At 43.6% G+C, this 21,532-nt stretch overlaps 1 protein-coding gene across 3 annotated transcripts in view; it reads left to right on the top strand.

The window, feature by feature from the left end:
• The window catches only part of LOC122807224 (AP-3 complex subunit sigma-2), a 1,165,940-nt gene that overhangs the window by 728,870 nt on the left and 415,538 nt on the right, over nucleotides 1-21,532 (top strand). For all 3 annotated transcript variants that reach the window (XM_044078299.1, XM_044078298.1, XM_044078297.1), the window contains one exon: nucleotides 10,747-10,838. In XM_044078299.1, coding sequence (XP_043934234.1) covers nucleotides 10,747-10,838 — 92 coding nt within the window. The remainder of the gene's footprint in view (nucleotides 1-10,746; nucleotides 10,839-21,532) is intronic.

A 21,532-nucleotide genomic window follows, 5' to 3' on the forward strand; every position in this document is an offset into this window, starting at 1 on the left:
CGTTGACACTTTGATCCAGGCGAGAAGGACGGAAGACGCTGTCTGCCGTCGGAATCCGCTTCTCTGCACCCCAGAGGCCCTATTCTAGGAACCAAAAGGGTCAGAAGAAGATGTGGTTCCGGAAGTCGCAGCAATCCCATTCTGCTCCGGACAACCAGTCCTTCCGTGGCAGAGGGACAGGGAGGACGCCGCCCTAGAGGCAGAGGGGCTCCCAGGAACTTCGGGTCCAGAGAACCCTTCTCTGAACGGCCCGCACAGCAACCCTGAGGGGTTGCCCGGCTGCTCCACTCTGGAGGCAGTCGGGGCGTTCGAGCACCTAGCGGCATGGGAGTCCATAACATCAGACCGCTGGGTTCTCCAGATCATATCCAGAGGATACCGCATCCCATTTCGTTACTTACCAAAATTGAGGTCCCTCCCAGATGTTCCACCCGGTCAACGGGAGGCCGCTTTGGCAGAAATTGGCCATCTGCTAAAGAAAAGAGCCATCCAACCCGTCCCCCCAGACCAGATCGGATCAGGGTTCTACTCCAGGTTCTTTTTAGTGCCAAAAAGGACGGGGGATCTAAGACCAATTTTAGACCTTTCTCTCTTGAACCTGGCAGTTCCCAAGGAGAAGTTCCGAATGGTCACTCTGCAATCTATTCTCCCCCTTCTGGGAGAAAATCACTGGATGTGCTCCATAGACCTCAAGGATGCATACTGCCATATTCTAATGGACAGGCGCTCCAGGAGGTTTCTCCACTTCCGGCTGGGAGCCAGTCACTACCAGTTCCGGGTCCTTCCCTTTGGTCTCACCACAGCCCCCAGGGTGTTCACCAAAGTATTAGCAGTGGTAGCGGCCCACCTGAGGCTTCAGGGGGTGCAGGTCTTTCCCTACCTGGACGACTGGCTCCTTACCGCCCCAACAAGACATCTACTACTATTGGCGCGAGACTCCTTTCTCCATCTTGCTCCCAGTCTGGGCATCACTATAAATACAAAAAAATCCAACCTAGCACCCTCACAGTTCATAGATTTTATAGGGGCCAGGTTAGACACAAGGAGTTTAAAAGCCTTCCTCACTGCGGACAGAGTTCAAAATCTGCAGCTCCAGGTGCGGGCCATTCTCCACTCAAGTTCAGTTCCGCCGGAGTTGGTCCTGAGGGCTCTAGGGTCCATGGCGTCTGCTATAGCACTTCTTCCTCTCGCCAGGCTCAATATGCATCCTCCAGTGGACTCTCTTAGTACAGTGGTGGTACTTGCTCTTCCTATGCATCATCCCATTGCGATCAGCAAGGCTTGCAAGCGGTCCCTCCTGTGGTGGCTTCACTCTCCAGATCTCCACAGAGGCTGCCCATTTTGTGCTTCTCCCCCTCTCGCCACGGTGACCACGGACGCCTCCCGCCTCGGGTGGGGGCATTTGCAGGCGGACCGTCCAAGGCACGTGGAACGATTCAGAGACCTTACTGCATATCAACGTTCTAGAGATGAGAGCAGTGCTCTTGGCGTTGCTAGCACTTCAGGACTTTCTTCCCTTGGGAACAATTGCGATTCAATCGGACAACATGTCGGTTGTCTGGTATATCAACAAGCAAGGAGGAACCAGGTCTTACCCTCTTTGTCGAGAAGCCATGAGAGTTTGGGAATGGGCAATCTCCACCAACCGCTTTCTTATAGCAACGCACATTCTGGGTCGGTCCAACATCCTGGCGGACAAGCTCAGTCACACCATTCTGACCCCTTACGAGTGGTCTCTCAATACTCAAGTAGCGGAACGCATATTCGCACGGTGGGGAACTCCTTCTTGCGATCTTTTTGCCTCTCCCTCAAACACCAAGTGCGACAGTTTTTTCGCTCTGATACCTCCTCCAGGAGGTTCCCCAAGAGACGCTCTGGTGCATGCTTGGCCACCCGGTCTTCTGTATGCTTATCCCCCCTTGCCTCTGATGCTCCAAGTTCTTCAGAAAGCCTCTCGGGAGGGGTGCAGAATGATTCTCATTGCTCCGTTTTGGCCTCGACAGAGCTGGTTCCCCTTCCTAAGGTCTCACTCGGTGAATCCCCCTTGGATTCTAGATCCCATTCCGGATCTGATATCTCATCCATCCCACCTATCTCCTCGAACCTGGACAACCTGAAGCTGACGCTTGGCTGCTCCAGTTCCACTCTTGATCAGGACTCGGTATTTCGTCCCCTGTTAAGGCGATCCTGGTGGCAGCGCATAAACCGGCGACGAGGAAAGTCTACCGTAGCAAGTGGAAGCGGTTTTCTTTGTGGGCGGCAAGGCCTGAACCCCTTCACAGTTCCTCTCCCTTTAGTGCTTGATTTCTTAACCACTCTTTTAACGATGGTGCCAGCAGTTCCACGGTCAAAGTACAACTTGGCAATTTCACATTATCACATTGGTCATGACTCAATCCACTCATGTCGCCAAGTTGTGTAAAATTTTCCTTAAAGGTACTTTCCTTCTCAGGCCCCTGTAAAACAAGCGGTTCCTCCTGGGACCTTTCCTTGGTTCTCCAGGCCTTGACCACCCCTTGAACCGGGCGGCTACGGTAGATCTCAAATTCTTGTCTCAAGACTGCCTTCTTAGTAGCCATTACTGCCAAGAGAGTTTCAGAGCTCCAAGCATTATCAGCTAAACCTCCTTACTTGGTCTTTCATCCGGACCGTGTTTACCTCAGGACCAACCCGTCCTTTCTTCCTAAAGTAGCTTCTGAAGCAAATATTAATCAATCCATTAACCTCCTGTTTTCTTTCCTAAATATGAAAACAAAGGTGAATATAAGCTTCACTCCTTAGATGTTCACAGGCAACTTAGATTTTATCTAAACAGGACGGCTGGTCATAGGCAATCCGACCAGTTGTTCATTTCCTTTGCTAAATTTAATTTGGGCAAGCCAATTTCTAAAGTCTCTCTGTCTCGCTGGATTTCACAATGTATCTTATTGGCTTATCAAGCTTCAGGAAGGCCCGCACCGGAGGGTGTACGCCCATTCAACCCGGTCAGTCTCTACCTCGGCAGCCTTTAAGGCTAGGATTCCTCTAGATGATATTTGTGCAGCAGCCACGTGGGCTTCATCTCATACTTTTATTTCCCACTACAAGTTGGATCTTGCATCTAGGGGTAGAGCATCATTTGGCTCCGCGGTGCTCCGGAATATCCTTCCATGATGGCGCCCAAGATTCAGGTAGCTGGGGACTCTGTCCCACAGGTTGCAGACAAATGAATCTCCTACTTCAGATTTAGAAGTTATGTACTCACCATAACGTTCCATCTGAGTAGGTGTATTCATTTGTCTGCAACCATCCCCTCCTATCCCCTGGCCTTTCAGTTTCCTGCATATGGTGTGTTACCCTTTTCAGGGTGTTCTTGCTGTTGGCAAACTCGATCTGAGGTCATGAGGGTAGAGCAGGGCATTATGGGTGAGGGGAGGAGCTGAGAGCTTGGATCCATAGCTGGTAAACCATGCCGGTTCGGATCCGATATCGGATCCATAACCCACAGGTTGCAGACAAATGAATACACCTACTCAGATGGAACGTTATGGTGAGTACATAACTTCTAATTTTTTGTTAATTGTGTTGTTTACGGAGGTGGGTTTGACTTTTGAGCCTTGCCTAAAAAAGGAACTCTAGGGGCAGCAAGAGCCTTGGCCAGTATTCTGAAGCCTAGGGGTGACAGGTGCAAGCCGTCTCTTGTGAAGCAACGCAGCTTGTCGAGCATGTTGTCCCAGGCTGACAGACACTGGATCCCCTTTGAATGACACCAGAAGCTTAGCCAATTGCTGGAATTGATCATTTTTTCTTTATACTGAGGTATCATTCTTGGTGAGGGCAGGATGCTAGTCGGGGTCATACCAGCCTGGGCTGCATGATTGGAGAGCTCTTCCATGTCTCTTTTCATGCAGTCCAGGGAGGTACGTCTCAGGTCATTAACAACAACATGACCAATGAGTCATATTTCTACTTGTTCTGTAGTGACCTGAGTGCTTGTATTATGTGGCGGATTCTGGCTCCCGACAGGCAGATAACAGTAACCTTCTGCTTGTCCAGCCTAGTGAGTGGGACGTCAGTGTGCATGACTGTAGATTCACCTATTACTAGTGTGTTAGGTATGTTATTTCGCCTTAAGGGCTGTGATTCTGCGGCACACTGATTTTATGTTTTGTGTGTTGTCTGGTTTGTGACAGGAAGTGCAAGTTGTTTGGGTGTCTGCTTTGGAGGTCTCTGATGCTTTTTCAGGTTTTTATTTAGAGCCACAGAGTATGATTTTGCGTATTTTTTGCCAGTGCTATTTAAGTAGGTCTGTGTGCGGCTGGAGGTGTGGTGCAAGTGTTAACCTTCTCTTGACTGTCTGTTCCAGTCTTGGGTGGAGACAGCTTAGCTTCCAGTTTGGCTGTATAGTTGCATCTCTTGCATATGTTAGTGTTTTGTGGTAGGAGGAGAGGGTTGCCTGTGTACGTGAGGCGGTTGTAACATTGCCTCAGGATACCCAGATTCAACAGTTGGACTGGAGAGTGCACCTGAAGTTGCCCTTTGGTCATGCCTGAATAGTAGGGTGAACTGCTTAGTCGCTTGGTTGGTGAGGGGTGAAGAGCCTTGCCCTGCTGGGCAATTAGTGTCAGGGTATATTAGTGCTTGCTATTAGGTTTGAGCAAGTGTTGGGCTGTAAGATGCTTTTTGAGTGCTTAGGTTGAGAGTTAGACTAGTTTCAAGGGAAAAACTGAAGAGGAGACTTAGTGGAGCTGGGAATAATTTAACCGTAACTAACTGGCCCTGCCCGGTGCGCAAAACCGTGCAAACACGTTTTTTATAGTAGGGAAATGAAAGACACAGAAATTAGCCCAAAATGGCCAATAAAATGCTAACTTCTGGGCTGGAACCACTCCTCCCGGGACAGATAGGTTGCTCAAAGCTCCCCTCTCTCACAGGTGAACAGAGAAACTTCCTTCTATCCAAGTAAGGTATGGGCAACTCAGAAACTAGTATCACAGCCCTGAATTCAGCACTAGCCTGAAAACTGGACTATACTAGCTTAGAAAGGTGGGAAACAAGGAATTTTTTTGGTGTTTCTTTGCTTTTTTGAAAAGATAAGGCAAAAACAGTAAAAATATACTTTTAAAACAGCTTTAAACGACTACAAACGATCAGAAAAGGATATCGCACTTTAGTGTGTAGCCTACAACAGTTAAACAAATTATTTAAACAAAAACAACTTTTTAAACGTGCAGGCAGTCAAATAAGCACAATATGTGAAAAAAACAAGCTTTTAAATCACAATAAATGCTGGAAAATCTGCGTTTAGGCGGAAAACAGTTAAGTACAGCAAGAAAGTACAGAAAACTGATACTTAATCACTCCAAAGTCTCTCTTCTAAGCTGGAAGGCTTGTATCAGTTTAAGGCTTTCTAGTGCTACCCAGTAGGTTAGTTACAGGAAAGGTGGGAAACAAGCGCAGATGTGGTCTTTTAAACCAGAAAGTTGAAAGAGACGGACAGACTGTCCAAATGGTCAATAAACTACAATTTCTGGGCCAAGAACCTCTCCTCTCGTGGTAGACAGGCTACCTAGTGCTTACCACTCCCACTGATAAACTAGAAGGCTTCTCTCCAACACAGAAGGGCTTGGGGGGGTGGGCTCAGAAGCTTACAAAGAGTCCTGGATACAGCAAATCTGTACCTGGACTAGACTAGTAACAGGAAAGGCAGGAAACAAACGCAAACACAGACTTTTAAATCAGAAGGTTGAAAGATATGGAAAAACTGCCCAAACAGCCAATGAACTACAATTTCAGGGCCAAAACCCACTCTTCTCATGGTAGATAGGCTACCTAGTGCTTACCACTCCCACTGATAAGCTAGAAGGCTTCCCTCCAACACAGAAAGGCTTGAGGGGCTGAGAAGCTTACCAACAGTCCTGGATACAGCAAGTCTGTATCTGGACTTGATTAGTTACAGGAAAGGCAGGAAACCAGCTTAGAATATTTTTTTGTACTTTGTTTAGGTTATTTGAACCTTTAGTGGTAAGGTTATTTGGGTCTGACTTATTTTTCTGATTCAGCAAACTCGATCTGAGGGAAGGAAGGAGATGGCATTATGGGCTGGGAAGGAGCTTGGAGCTCAGATCAGATGCTGGTGATGGCGGCCGTCTTGGATCATATCCAGATCCGAATACCCAAAGGTTGAAGACAAATGAAGTACAACTACTCAGATGGAACGTTATGGTGAGTACGTGACTTCTTTTTCTTGATATTTGATTATGTAGTGTTCGAGCAGTGGGATGTGTTGTGTGTGTGTGTGTGTGTGTGTGTGTGTGTGTGTGTGTGTGTGTGTGTGTGTGTGTGTGTGTGTGTTTTGTGTTTATAACCACTACAGGACAAAGCTGAAAAAAGTCACCAAAACCACGGGCCAGTTCAGTAAGGCTTAGTTGGTCCCAATAAAGGCAGCTTCCAATCACATAGGACACCAATAGCAACATTTCTTAAAAAAGATACCACGAAGTAAAAAGAAATCAAATTTATTCCAACAGACTTGGCACTTTCATTTCCAAACAGGAAACTTAATCAGAATCTAATAACATCATGTTCTGTTCACCTTTTAAAACCCCGATTTTCACCTCATTGGTTAAATCAGGACATCACTTAATCACATCACTTTTACACAGCAATTGTATAATATTTTAAAATGTGTGTGTGTGTGTGTGTGTGTGTGTGTGTGTGTATATATATATATATATATATATATATATATATATATATATATATAGTATCCAGTCAGACACAAAAAAAGTTTTTTTGACAGACAAAAATCATTAATAAAATCTTCTAGTACAATATAACATATACGTCTGTTCTATAACCATAAAAAAAACATTGTTACTCAAAACCCCTATATGTATATATGAATGATGTCTATGTATGTATGTATATGTCTAATTTTCTAATATTATTTTATCCCTGTTTATATTTATCTATCTTAATTTTAGGGCTGGAGTCAGTGAAATGTGGTCATTAAGCCCTGGATATGTATGTGTCCAACCGCAGTTGCCATATTAATTCTCTGAATTCTAGTCTAGTTTGCCAGTCCCCTCCCCTCTCTTGGGGTTTTACCATCTCCGGAATCCAAAATTTATAATCTGCATTGACGCATCTAATTGTATGTCTAAATAATACATTGGTTTCCTTTTTCCTGCTGATCTCATACATATGCTCATAAGTTCTCTGTTTGAGACTGCGCTCTGTCTTACTCACATAAAATGCCCAACAGGCTGTGCAATATGCTATATATGCAACTTTTTTATTTACAATTATAACAACCTAATGCTTGACATCTAACTTGGGGGACAGGAATCCATAGCTCTTTTTTATTAGCTATAAAAATACATTGGGGAAACCACCCACACTTGACGGTGCCCACCCTTTTATCCCCCTTCTCCATTAATCCTTTCAAATTAGCATTCCTCTTAAAACTAAATTTTAAGGGGTTATTAAACACAACCAACCTGTTGGGCAGACCACTATATAAAGTCCAGTATTTTCTCATGATATTACAAATTTTGCCTGTATCCTTATGATAAGTTGTTACCATGTAAGTTTTATTACTGTTCCCCTTGTTGATTTTAGGGACCATAATATCCTGGATATTTCCTCCAGAATTTGTCAATAATGGGATGTATTTCATTCCCCAAACTGTTAAAAGTTCATCCCTCAATGTATTTATATCATCTGTGGGGTAACCCTGGTCCAGGAAAAGCTCACCAATGTACACTAATTCCTTTTCCAACTCCTCCTGTACTGATGTTATATGTGCCACTCGTACCATCTGCCCTTTCAAGATGTTTTTCATCTGTATCATTGGGTGGTCACTCTCAAAGTGCAGGTATGAGTTGGAAAAACAAGTTTTCCTGTACACCTGGGATATATGCCTACTGTTCAAATAATCTTTCCTAATGTTTACATCCAAATAGTGTACTTCATTTTCTCCAATTTTAAACGTAAATTCCAAAAATGCTTTGCAACCATTAAAATGACTCATAATTCCCTAATAAGTTCCAGGGGACCCTGCCATAGAACAAAAATATCATCCAGGAACCTGTAATATGCTTTTATGTGTTCCACAAACATACTATTAAAAATATAGTGTTTTTCCCATTGTAACATCACTATATTCGCAAATATTGGTGCACATGGTGTACCCATTGCAACACCGTCTAGCTAATGGTAATACTCCCCTTGATAATAAATAAAATTATTTTTTACTACCAGTTCCATGTTTTCCAGAACTATTTGGAGATCATTTACATCTAGTTTTCCAAATTCCACTATCATTTCTTCAAACCATTCAAGTCTCATCTTTTGGGAATAATCGAGAATAAATCTCTTACATCAGTAGTCAAGAAATAAAAATTAGGGCTGAATTCCAGTCACCCTATCTTAGCTAGAAAATCCTGTGAGTCTACTAAAATATGAGGGTACAACCCATAAAATGGTTTTAACTTTTTATCCACATATATCCCCAACGGTTGTGTCTTGGAACCTGTCGAAGTCACAACTGGTCTCAGGGATGGGTTATTCACATCCTTATGAATTTTGGGTATCCCGAAGATAACTGAAATGGTTTTTCCACCTTCATAACTCCATAACTGTTAAGATAGATATAAACAGGGATAAAATAATATTAGATAATTGGATATATACATCATTCATACATACATATAAGGATTTTTGAATAACATAATGTTTTTTTATGGTTATATAACAGATGTATATGTTATAGTGTATTAGAAAATTTTTGTCTGTCAAAAAAACTTTTTTTGTCTGATTGGATATTATATATAGCTTCATTTATACGTATATATTTTTAAAATGTTATATGATTGCTGTGTAAAAGTGATTAAGTGATGTGAACAGGATATGATGTTATTACATTCTGATGAAGTTTCCTGTTTGGAAATGAAAGTGCTAAATCTGTTGGAATAAATTTGATTGCTTTTTACTCGTGGGATCTTTTTTTATGGAATTTTGCTATTGGTGTCCTATGTGATTGGAAGCTCCCTGTATTGGGACCGAGTAAGCCTTGCTGAACTGGTTCGTGTTTTCTGTTTATTGTAAGTATAATAATATATGGATCTCTGCCTAAAGCCATGAACCAAGTTCCGATGACCCACACTACTAGATGTTGCAGACCACACTACCAGATGGTGCAGATAATTCCTGTCAACCAAATGCAACAGACAGTAAAGCTATCGAATTAAACAGCAGCCAACTAATTTAAGGGATCCAATATAGTGTGTATAGTATCTATATTTGTGTGTGTAAAAAAAAAAAAAATGTTTGTGTGTGTTCACAGATATACATATACATTTTTTTGTAATCTATATCATATATATATATATATATATATATATGTGTGTATAAATATATCAAATGTGTATGTATATCTGTGTGTATAAATATATCAAATGTGTATGTATATCTGTGAAAATGTATGTGTGTGTTTCTGAAATGTAGCTAGGGCAAGGTGAAGGAGGGGCAGCTGTCCTGTGAGCAAGATGTTACTGGATGTGATTGACAGTTGCCAGTATGAGATTGCAGTACTGACATTCACAAACTAATTGTGATACTGCAATTGTGATCAAGACTGAAGCACTTTGTGTGTTGTGGTTGGTTTAGTAACTTCAGCAAACTGCTTGTTGTAGTAAGTGATTTGCTACAGTTTCAAGCATTTTTTTTGTGTTGTTTTTCAACTCTCAACTTAAAGTTGAAGGTTGCCAGATTGGGAAATGGCACAGAGTGGTAGATGAGCTCAATACAGTTTATGTTGTGTGCATACATAATATATATAAATATATAACTATATATATATATATATATATATATATATATAAATATTTATTTATATTTGTAAATATTGATTTGTATATTTTCAACTGTATTTATGGCTGTTCCATTTCTATGACTCGCAGACCATTGGATTCCCAAAACAGGTGCTCCCCTGGGCATTGCAGATGGACGTACCTTTCAACTGTCCAAACTTTTGCCTCTTATTTTAGGTTTCTCTTCATAACATTTGTGGTTTTCCGGCAAATTACTGAGCATTGGAATAATGAAATAATATTCAATAATGACAGAGTTTCAGACTTCATGTCCTTCAGAAAATATATAAAAATGTAAAATCTGTCATTCTAGCAACTTAGGAACAAAATTTAAAGTCTGTCCCTATTTTTGGGTCTTTGTCCGTCCATTATTTGTGGGTTTGTCCAGATTTCTTGTGCAAAGAGATCGAAAGGTATGCAGATTGATCGTGCAGGGTGGAGCAAGTCCTCTTCGCTGATCCTACAGATCAGTGAAGTGGGACTCTGTGAAATATGATTGAGTCCTACTCTAGACCAAAAACCGCTCGACCATCTGATGCTCGTGTGTGTGTGTGTGTGTTTGTTTGTGTGTGTAGATTTATGTATTGTATTATTACATTTATGTTTATATGTTATCCTAGACCCCAAAAAAAACATAATGCAGACAAATGTTTGTAAACTGTAGCTCATGCATGTTGGAAATTTATAGCCAGAATGGGGGAAATCCCATAAAAATCATTTGTAATGTAGCTGACATCTTGTGGATAACTGTGGCATAACAAAACAAGATCACCACTGAAAACATGTTGTATAGTACATTTTGTTCTAGACAGATAAATTGAAAATGCTTAACAAGAGTCTTTGGTGTGGTAACATTTTAGAGGCTGAACTTGAAACATTATCATTTTTCCAGGCAGAAGACATGCAGCAGCAAATTATCAGAGAAACGTTTCACTTGGTTTCTAAAAGAGATGATAACGTTTGTAACTTTCTGGAGGGTGGCAGGTAATTGATTTTTTTTTTTGCTCTGTATTGATTAGTGTTAACTTTTAGTTTGATTTGGGATAATTTAAAGTTGCATTCTACCTTGCTTATGGGCAAAGATGAGCTGAACTTTCTCAAACAGTGTATTCGGTCTTCTCTTTAGAGACATTAAGGTTCTTGTGTCTGGGCAACAGTACTTCACAGGATCTGCATACTTGGTAGTTTATATGGACTTAATGATGTCTTTTAGTGGGCATTCAAATAGATTTTTCCCTTCCCCTATTATTTAAGGTGATATGATTTGCAAGTAACTAGGAACGGTAGAATTTAATTCACACAATAAAACCAGACTGCACGTTTACAGAATCAAGCAATCACAAAGATGTGTCTGGGACTTTGAAGAGCCATAGCAGTGATGGCTTACATAACTATATGGTTTGTGTATTCTGAAAAACCCTGAGTGAGATGCAGGGAGATATGTCTGAGCTCTCTGTGTATGTCACAAATGCAGGCAATCCTCCTTTCCCCGCCAGTGATGCCTAGGTATGAGGGAAAGTTGATTGGCTTCAACAATTGGCTAAATAATTGGTGTTATTCTAGAGGGATCCATTTAGTGTCATCATGGAACAAGATGCTTGATGATCCTTTTGGATTTACAAAGGATTGTCTTCACCTCTTGTTCAAATGCACCTGCATACTGTCTAAAGTCCTTGCTGCCTGCTAGTGCTTTTTAGGTGAAGTTCAGTTAATGAACATTCCAGCATAGCAAACATATGAATATCAAAGCAGGATAAAGTTAAGGTAGCTTTGCTCAATGACAGTAGTCTAATCCACAAGCTGCATGACCTTGAAGCAATCCTGCATTTGAAAGACATTCATGTATGTGTAATCTCTGAAATATGGTTTAAATGCCGAGAATCACTCTCTTCTCATTAACATTTAGCACCCATCATGTTTTCATACCCATTAGTAATGGTGGTGGCATGTCCATACTCATCCAAGACTATTTAACCTCTAGACAGATTCCAAGAGATCAATAAATGGAACGTGGCATACTCCAAATCACACTAAACAAAATCAAGTTTTATCATCAGTTACAAGACACCTTCCATGACCCAGAATGTTCATGTCAGGTTCCTAAGTATCATAGATGAACTCCATCATTCTGGGAGACTGTAGCTGCCTATCATGTGACTGGATTGCCCACACCTCCTGCGTAGGATTTGTATGGAAGTTTTTAGATCTAACAAGTAAAAATTCAGTGGTTCAGATTAATACTAACCCAAACAGGGGACAAAATATTCTTGACCCATGACTTACAAATGTGATGTTATTGTGCACAACTCCCACTAGTAACTCATTGTCTGATTTGTTAGACCATTAGTAACCTTTCCCCTCAAACTATCTAAACCCCCGAAAACTAATATATCAGAATTCAAAGATATCAGGTGCACATATCTCCTCATGTTCTGTAATGAAGTCTTGAAATTCACTTAAAACATTGTCCATCTCCTCAGCAGTTAGATTCATGAAGGAGTCTTATACCCAAATAAATAAATGTATACAATTGGTAGTCCCTTCTGGAGCCAATTATAGTGGGAAATTTAAAAGCCAAATGCTCTGGTGATACAACAACATAAGTAAAATCTACAGTAAAAAGAAAAAAAGCTCATTAGAATATACAACAGATCTAAAGATTACCAAGTCAAGGGAAATATTAGCAAATTGACTAAGATTTAAAAAAGTCTGTTGTATCTATTGTGACAGGCTGTGACCTCAAGCTGGCATCTGAAGCCAAGAACAATAGCAAATCCTGCTTTGGTTATGTTAGAAAGCTAAAAGAATTCATTCACCAATTTACAGAACTTCTACTAAATGGTAAGACCTACTCCGATCCAGCGGGTATTGCCAATACACTGCCAAGTAAATTTAGTGCAAATTTCAGTCTTGAGACAACAGTCTGAAGCTCTGAGATTGCAGTATCTCTCAACCCCCTCTATCATCAGTAAAGAACATGTCCTGAAAGTGCTGCTCAAGACTTAAGGACACTTCCTTTACAGGACCACATAACATACTGGGCTGGTTAAGTAGTAATAAACATACCTTGGAAGAACCTCTCCATAAGCTGTTTAACCTGAGCCTGGCTACTGGCTGTGTCCTAGAACTATGGTGTACAGCATAAGTGTTGCTGCTCCATAAAGGTGGCCCTTCTACTGACCCTGGAAACTACAAGCCCCATCAATAGGATCAGTCTGATATGTAAGACTATGGTACACAGTGTGGTGAAAGGGCAGTTTATCCATTTAAGCAAGTTTACCAGTGAAAACCGAGAATTTAGTATGGAATCGGCTACTTTGCACAAACTCTTCTTTGACAGAGGTTGTGATCCTGATTAGCTGGACATAATCCTAGATGAAGTGTTATTGCTCAGAACTACATTTGCTAAACCTATCCTCAAGAAGAACAACACTGGAAACTCATTGGCTGAATCCACAGTCACTGCCCATTTAGAGACCAGGACAACTGGTTATCAAGAAGCTATCCCTCTTCCAGTCGCCACAAATATGGTAACTGTTAACATTTTATCTGAAAATTGGAAGATTATATTGGGGAATTACCATCTAAGTAAAGCTGTAGGGCAGTGTCTGCTTTTCTTATGTAAAAAAAAAAAAAAAAATGAGACCATCACATTTTTATTAGATAAAACGTAGACATTTAACTAGGAAACCAGGACACACCTCTGGTACTTTCAAATGTAGCAGATGGTAAACAGTGCCGCTTTAACAACGTTTCAAATATACATCTTGCTGCACGAGAATTCACAGTGTATTTTAAAGGCAGACATGTTTGCCAAACTCAGAGTGGTGTGTCTAGCTCTATGCGAGTCTGGCCTCTGTTTTTATATAGGGAAGACTTTCAAATATAGAATTTACGGACATACCTTCACAATCCGGCATCAGGATATGAACAATGCATTAAAGATGCATTCTTCTGCGTATGCCAACTTTAAGAAATTTAGTTTTTTTGTCCTAGAAGCCTTGGATGGTGATGATTGTCCAGGGGATTACAGAGTTAAACTTGAATGCTGAGAAGCTGTCTGGCAAATAAGACTTTGTACTGACAAGCACCCGGGACTCAATGAAAGCATTAATATTAAGTGATTTTTTGATAGCACAAAGGCTTTAGTAGACAAAACAAGATTTTATTAACCACAGATACAATCCTTTTAATTATTTCCATTGGGAGATTTGTAGTTTTTATTTGATTTGTTTTAAATTTATCTTTCACATTTATTCAAATACTTCCTGGTTTCCAGGTTAGGTTTGATTGGCCCAAGTGTGAAACACTTGATCTGAAGTAGGTAACTTCATTTGATCATCAGCCTGTGGGTATCAGATTCGACCCGGATCCGAGCCAGCAGCTTTCCAAGCTAGAGATCCGAGCTCCAAGCTCTTCCCCTTAGCCATAATACCCTACACCCTTCCAATCCTCAGATCTTGTTTGCCGCGACTTTGTCAGGCACGAGTTTCGTGAGCTCCTAGCATTTAGGTGATTGTAAGTAGATTTTTTTTTTCTCAAAAATCTTTCTAGCTTTTGTGTGTGTGGATAGTACAACTCCCTAGTTTAAACCTCTGAGTTTTACCCTTGTAGTTTAAAGCTTAGTGAACCCTTTCCCTTATAGTGTTTGTGTGGGTGCATGTGTGTTTTAGTTTAGAAATCATGGCCGAGGCCCCAAAGGCCATCTTTTCTAAGTGCACTGAGTGTGGCCATAAGCTTTCCCCAGCGGATGGCCACACTCAGTGCATCCTCTGCCTTGGGGTACCACATTTATCATCGGGCTGCCAAATTTGCGCAGCCTTTAACCCCCGGGCTCTGAGGGATAGGAGGAATAAGCTGATTCTGGCAGGTCTCCTACCCGAGGAGTCGGCTTCCTCCTCCTCTCCCTCGGTGGCTACAGCCGTGGCCTCAGCTGCTCAGCTTGCTGTCCCCTTTTCCCTGGCTGGAACTTAACCTCCCACTTCTTCCCAGGGAGAGAGGGACTCAAAAAAATGACAAGAGAGAGAGAGGGAGAAAGAGAGGCATAGAAGCCACAAGCGGCGGGCCGACTCGGCCCCGCCTGCTAAACTGCTCTCCTCACCTCAGAAGGTCTCTGGGCCTTCCTCCCCTCGGCTCTGTTCTCCACATTTTTCCCCAGAGCCGGAGGAGGAGGCCCAACCTGTGGCCTCCTCTAGGTCAACCCGTAGCCTCTCGACGCTGATATGGACTGGATGATGCGTTGTTTCCTCCAAACCCAACTGCAGATGAGAGTGCTGCTGCCCCCCCCCTCCGGGGGGAGTTCAGCCACACTTTTTGCCTTGATAGCTCCTTCTCCGATCCACTATCGGGTTTCGGAGCCTTCGGATCCGAGGAGTCTTGGAGTCAGGAAGTCGGCACCGATGGTTATCGCTACCTCAACGCCGGCCATGCCCTCGAGTTTGTCGGATCCCCTTTCGGATCCGAGCTCTCTGCGCCGAGAGCCATGCGTCGGATCCGAGAGGGTCAGTGTGTCTTGGGCTCTATTTCGGTCAGAGCACACTTCTCTCTCTGGTCTGAGAGCTTCGGCTCCAACGCCGATCCCCGTGCCGGATCCAAGGGTGTTAACCATGGAGACGAGAGAGATTGGTTCACCCTCGGCTTTCGACGTGGTGGAGAGGGTCCTCTCGAGAGGTTTGAGACCCCCTGCTCTTTCTTCGGATTCCGTCCCCACTCCGTCTTCCATTATCCAGTCCCAGTGACAGCCTGCGTTGATGCCTCAGCCCGTTCCACTGCTGGAACATGACCCTGTTGGTGAGCCCTCCTCGGACAGTTCCACTGAGGAGGCCCCTCACAAAAGTAAGTGTAAGAGGAGGCACTTGGACTCCCCTGAGTCCCTCACGGAAGACACCAATTTGGATGGAGGGGAAGGTTCCCCCAGGTCACCCCCCCGAGGATGTCTCCTTTGGGGACATTATGGAAATGCTTTGCTTAAAGGGGATATGGTCAGCCCAAAAACCTTCCTCGGACGAGTCGGTGTTCCTGGAGGCATTTGCAGGCCCGTCTACCTCTTGGGTGTCCCCTCCAGCCGACCCCCTGGTTGACCTCATCACTACCAGGGCATGGAAGGAACCGGATACTGTGGAGCCAATCCCCAGGAGGCCAGATAGGATTCTTAGTCCCCCTGTGGATAGGACAGCTTGGATTAAGGGTTCCCCGATAGATGCCATGGTGCTGGCGGCAGCCACCAAGAAGGAACTTGCCCAGGATAGTTCCTCGATCCATCCCCCTGATAAGGAGTCTCGGATGATGGATCGTATCGGGAAGCAGATGTTTGCTTCAGCTACCTTTTCAATAAGGGCGCTGAATTATTTGGCCCATGTAATTAGATTTCATCGGGATCTGGTAAAAGAATACGCTGAGTCTCCCCCTGAGTCCATGTCGGCCGAGGACAAATGGACTTTCTTGGCTCACATGGCCACTCTGAAATCTGTTTCAAACACGTCTATGCGGCTACTTTCCCATGCCACAGAGGGAGCCGCTAGAGCCAGTGGGTCCGGCATCGCCTTAAGGCGTCATGCCTGGCTCCGGCTTTGTGATTTTGTGGAACCTTTCAAGGCATCCTTCGCAAACGCACCCTTCAGCTCTACCCTATTTGGGAAAACCGTCCGCAACACAGTGGTTCAGAGCGAGAAAGACGGGAAGACCCTGTTTGCCGTCGGAGTCCACGTCTCGGCTCCTCAAAGGTCCTTTTCCAGGAACCAGAGAGGACAAAAGAAAGTCCCAGCAGTCCCGTTACACTCCGGACCCTTCATCTTTCAGAGGCAGAGAGGGACAAGGTGGACGCTGGCCCAGAGGCAGAGGGGCGCCGAAAAATTTTGAGTTGCGGGAACCTTTCTCTGACTGACCCACGCAGCAGACCTGAGAGGTTGCCCGACTGCTCCTCTCTGGAGGCAGTCAGGGGGCATTTTTCAAAGCACTTGGCCCAATGGGAGTCCATCACAACAGACCGCTGGGTGCTTCGAATAATATCCAGAGGTTATTCAATCCCTTTCATAAATCTGCCTCCTCAGTCGAGGCGCTTTCCCGATGTTCTACCCAGTCAAAGGGAGGCTGCAGCTTTAGAGATAAAAAAGCTGCTAGAAAAAGAGCCATCCAGCACGTCCCCCCAGGCCAATCAGGATTAGGCAATTACTCTAGGTTCTTTTTGGTGCCAAAAAAGACTGGGGACATAAGGCCGATTCTCGACCTTTCAACAATAAACCTCTTCATTGCCAAGGAGAAATTCTGGATGGTCACGCTTCAATCCATTCTGCCCCTACTGCAGAAGAAGGACTGGACGTGCCCCATAGACCTCAAGGATGTGTACTATCACATTCTCATGGACAGGCGATCCAGGAGGTTCCTCCACTTTCGCCTAGGGGCCAGTCATTACCAGTTCAGAGTCCTACCCTTCGGTCTCCCCACAGCCCCCAGGGTGTTCACCAAGGTCATGGCAGTTGTAGCGGCCCACCTGAGACTTCAGGGAATACAGGTTTTTCCTTACTTAGACGACTGGCTCCTTACCGCCTCCACCAAGCATCTACTGTGCTTAGCCAGGGATTGCTTCCTACTTCTAGCGTCCCGATTGGTGATCACCATAAACTTGAAGAAGTCATCCCTTCAACCAGTTCAAGTCTTGGAGTTCATAGGGGCCAAAATAGACACGCTTCAGACCAAGGCCTTCTTGACATCAGACAGACTTCGCAGTTTGACCTTACATGTTTTAGCCCTACTTCAGTCACTGGCCCTGTCAGCAGAGTCAGTCCTGAGGGCTTTAAGGTCCATGGCAGCAGCAGTCAATCTCGCACCCTTAGCTCGCTTATACATGAGGATTCTCCAGTGGACTTTGCAGGTTCAGTGGTCCAACCTTCACCACCCGTTGGACTTACCGATTCCTCTCAGCAGAGTTTGCAGAAATTCCCTCATCTGGTGGCTCCAATCTTGAGAGCTTCGGGAAGGTTGACTGTTTGTTTTGCCGCAGTCCCAAGCCACGGTGACCATGGACGCTTCTCGCCTCGGGTGGGGGGAGGCATTACGCAGGCAGAACTGTCCAAGGTACATGGACTCGGACAGAGACCTTCCTGCATATCAGTGTTCTGGAGATGAGGGCGGTGCTTCTAGCATTGCAAGCCCTTCATGCCTTTTTTCCTCCAGGGGCTATTGCAATTCAGTCAGACAACATGTCAGTGGTCTGGTACATCAACAAATGGGGGGGGGGGACCAGGTCTTACCCTCTTTGCCAAGAGGCCATGAGAATTTAGGACTGGGCGATATCCACCAACCATTTTCTGTTAGCAACACACATTCCGGGTCGGTCCAACATCCTAGCGGACAAACTGAGTCGAACTATCCTCTCACCTTACGAGTGGTCTCTGAATCCCTTAGTAGCAAAAGAAATTTTCCGCAAGTGGGGTCAGCTTTGCTGTGATCTCTTCGCGTTGCTTTCCAACGCGAAGTGCAGCGAGTTTTTCACTCTAATTCCTCCTCAGGGGAAAGCCCCAGAGACGCTCTAGTTCATGCTTGGCCACCCGGTTTTCTTTATGCGTATCCTCCTCTTCCATTGATGATAAAATTCTTACAGAAAGCTCTTCGGTTGGGGAACAAGATTATCCTCATAGCCCCATTCTGGCCTCGTCAAGCCTGGTTCCTGTGCCTACGGCCTCATCTTATAGCTCCTCTCTGGATCTTGGATCCCATCCTGGATCTGATATCTCATCCTTCAGGATTGATACCCCCGAATCTGGTTGATCTCAAGCTCTCAGCTTGGTTGATCCATTTCCATTAGTTGCTAGGACTCCCGGTATCTCGTCTGCAGTCATATCTATCCTGGTAGAGGCACATAAGCCTTCTACCAGGAAGGTTTACAATAGCAAATGGAAGCGTTTTTCCATTTGGGCGTCTCATATGAAATTGGACCCTTTCACTGCTCCCATCCCAGCAGTGCTCGATTTCCTATCTCATATTTTTCAGCAAGGAGCCAGTTCTTCTACTGTAAAGGTTCAAATGGCTGCCATCTCCCATTTTCACATTGGGGACAATCTCAATCCCCTCTCGTCCACCAAGATTTGCAAGATCTTTCTGAAAGGTACGTTCCTCTTGAGACCTCCTACTAGGAACCCCGTCCCTCCATGGGATCTAACTTTGGTCCTTCAGGCTCTGACTGGACCTCCTTTTGAACCTGCAGCTCTGTTGATTTGAAATTCTTGTTCTGGAAAACTGTCTTTTTGGTAGCTATTACCTCTGTTAGAATGGTGTTGGAACTTCAGGCCCTCTGTATTAAAGCCCCGTATCTTGTTTTCCATAAGGACATGGTCTCTCTCAGGACTAACCCGTCCTTTCTACCTAAAGTGGCCTCCGAGGCGAACATCAATCAGTCCATTAATCTTCCAGTTTTTTTTCCTAATTACCAAAACAAAGGGGAGTACAAACTTCATTTGTTAGATGTTCATAGACAGTTGCATTTTTAATTACACAGAACAGCTGCATTCCGCAAGTCTGATCAGCTCTTTGCCTCCTTTGCAAAACCCTTCTTCGGTAAGCCTGTGTCGAAGGTAACTCTGGCCAGATGGATTTCGAATTGCATTCTGCTCACATACAAACTATCTGGCCTGCCGGAGCCTACAGCGGTTCATGCTCATTCTACCCGCTCTGTGGCTACATCTGCTGCATTCTGGTTGAGAGTTCCCTTGGATGACATTTGCTCTGTGGCTACTTGGGCGTCCTCTCATACCTTTATCTCTCACTAGTGTCTAGAGGTAGGGCAGCCTTTGGCTCTGCAGTGCTCCGGAATATCCTTCCCTGAGGACCTCCCAAGTTTTTTGGTAGCTGGGGACTCTGTCCCACAGGTTGATGATCAAATGAAGTTATCTACTTCAGATAAAGAAGTTATGTACTCACCATAACGTTCCATCTGAGTAGGTAATTTCATTGGTCAGCAACCGACCCACCCTCCTTCCCTCTAACCTGGTTCTTTGATTACCTGAACCCTAGGATGGTTTCTCAGGTCATTTGTTTAATCCTTAGGTTAGGATTCTTCAGGTTGTTGTTTTGTCGTTGTGAGGTTATATAGATGGGCAAATGCGATCTGAGGATTGGAAGGCGGTAGCAGGGTATTATGGGTAACGGGGAGGAGCGTGGAACTCGGATCTCTAGCTTGAAAAGCTGCCGGCTCGGATCCGATACCCACAGGTTGCTGACAAATGAAGTTACCTACTCAGATGGAACGTTATGGTGAGTACATAACTTCTTTTTTTTTATTGGAGTACTGTAAAGTCATGTAATTTTTATCGTGATTTTTAAATTATTGTGTCTTGCATGTTAGATTCTGATGAAGTTTTGTGATTATTTCATTAAAGAATGAAAGTGCTTAATCTTAATTTGAGAAGTCTTTAGAATGGTTCCTTACAAACGGTTGTAGAACTTGTTTTGTGGTTTACTATGGTACACATTATAACAGATCTGATTAACGTTGACCTTAAAAATCTCATTAGGCTAAATCCACAATAATTTGATTTTGCAAAAGGTAGAGCCTGTCTAATGAACCTGATAAACTTCTTTGAAAAGGTAACAGAAGCTGTTGACAGTGGTTATGATATACCCACAGTCAGTCATGATTTGGCCATGGCATTTGACACCATCCCCAATGCTAGCATAATTTATCAACTAAATCCATTATAAATGGAACACTATATGGTACGCTGGATTATAAGATGGTTAAAAGGCAGAGAACCTACAAGGTACAGGTCATAGGCAGTGTCAGAGAACATAAAGGTGGCCAGTGGTGTCTCACAGGGATCAGTGCTGGGATTGGCTTTGTTCAGTGTTTACTTCTCTGACTTGCAGACTAAAAACCAAGACCTGTGGCTAAACAAGTGTGTGAATGACTGCAAAGTGGGAGTCATTGTCAAATCCTCGTCTGATACAGTAGCCGTCCAGCAAGAACTTACACTTGTAAATGTCTCTCTTATTGAAATATGCTTAAAATAAATGTTAAAAAGTGCAGCACTGTCAAATTTGGCAGACAAACCATCTCTGCCTGCATAAGCCTTGACAATAGTCCACTTCAAAGTGAAAATGTATTTAGAGACTTGGGAATCTCAGTTGATAATGCCATCTCATTTGATCACCATGTAGCAGTAGTTGTCAAGAAGTCCTTTTACTTGAGCAGCTGCTCCAAAGGGGATATCATCCAGCTCTAAAGATGTTATTACACACTTGTATTAATCAGCGATCAGACAAACTATAATATATAATTTCACTTGCTGGGATTTATCTCTCCAGACATATCAAACAACTGGCAAAGCTTCAGTGGTTCCTAACAAATCACAGGCTTAAAAACCCCTTGGCTACCAGCAAAAGTAGAAGGGTTATCTATCTTTTTTTTCTGTGTTGTGTAGGCTTCTAAGAGGAGACCAGTATTTTGCCTTCTGAACAGTCAAGGACCAAATAGGCCAGGATCTGTTGTCTCTTCACAAATCAAACAGTTTCACAAATATTATAACAAACAATTTGAACCTGCGTCAGCATATCAGTAAAACAAGGTAGAGAGACGAGATTAATTACTTAGCATCTCCTCACCACTGCGATAGACAAGTAAAGCAGTGTGATTCACTATCTTTCTTCAAGCATGACATAGGTAATTGAATGGATATTCATAAATT

The sequence above is a fragment of the Protopterus annectens genome, chromosome 7.part0 (genome assembly GCF_019279795.1).
Source record: "Protopterus annectens isolate FY-2018-M chromosome 7.part0, PAN1.0, whole genome shotgun sequence".
Lineage (NCBI taxonomy): Eukaryota > Metazoa > Chordata > Ceratodontiformes > Protopteridae > Protopterus > Protopterus annectens.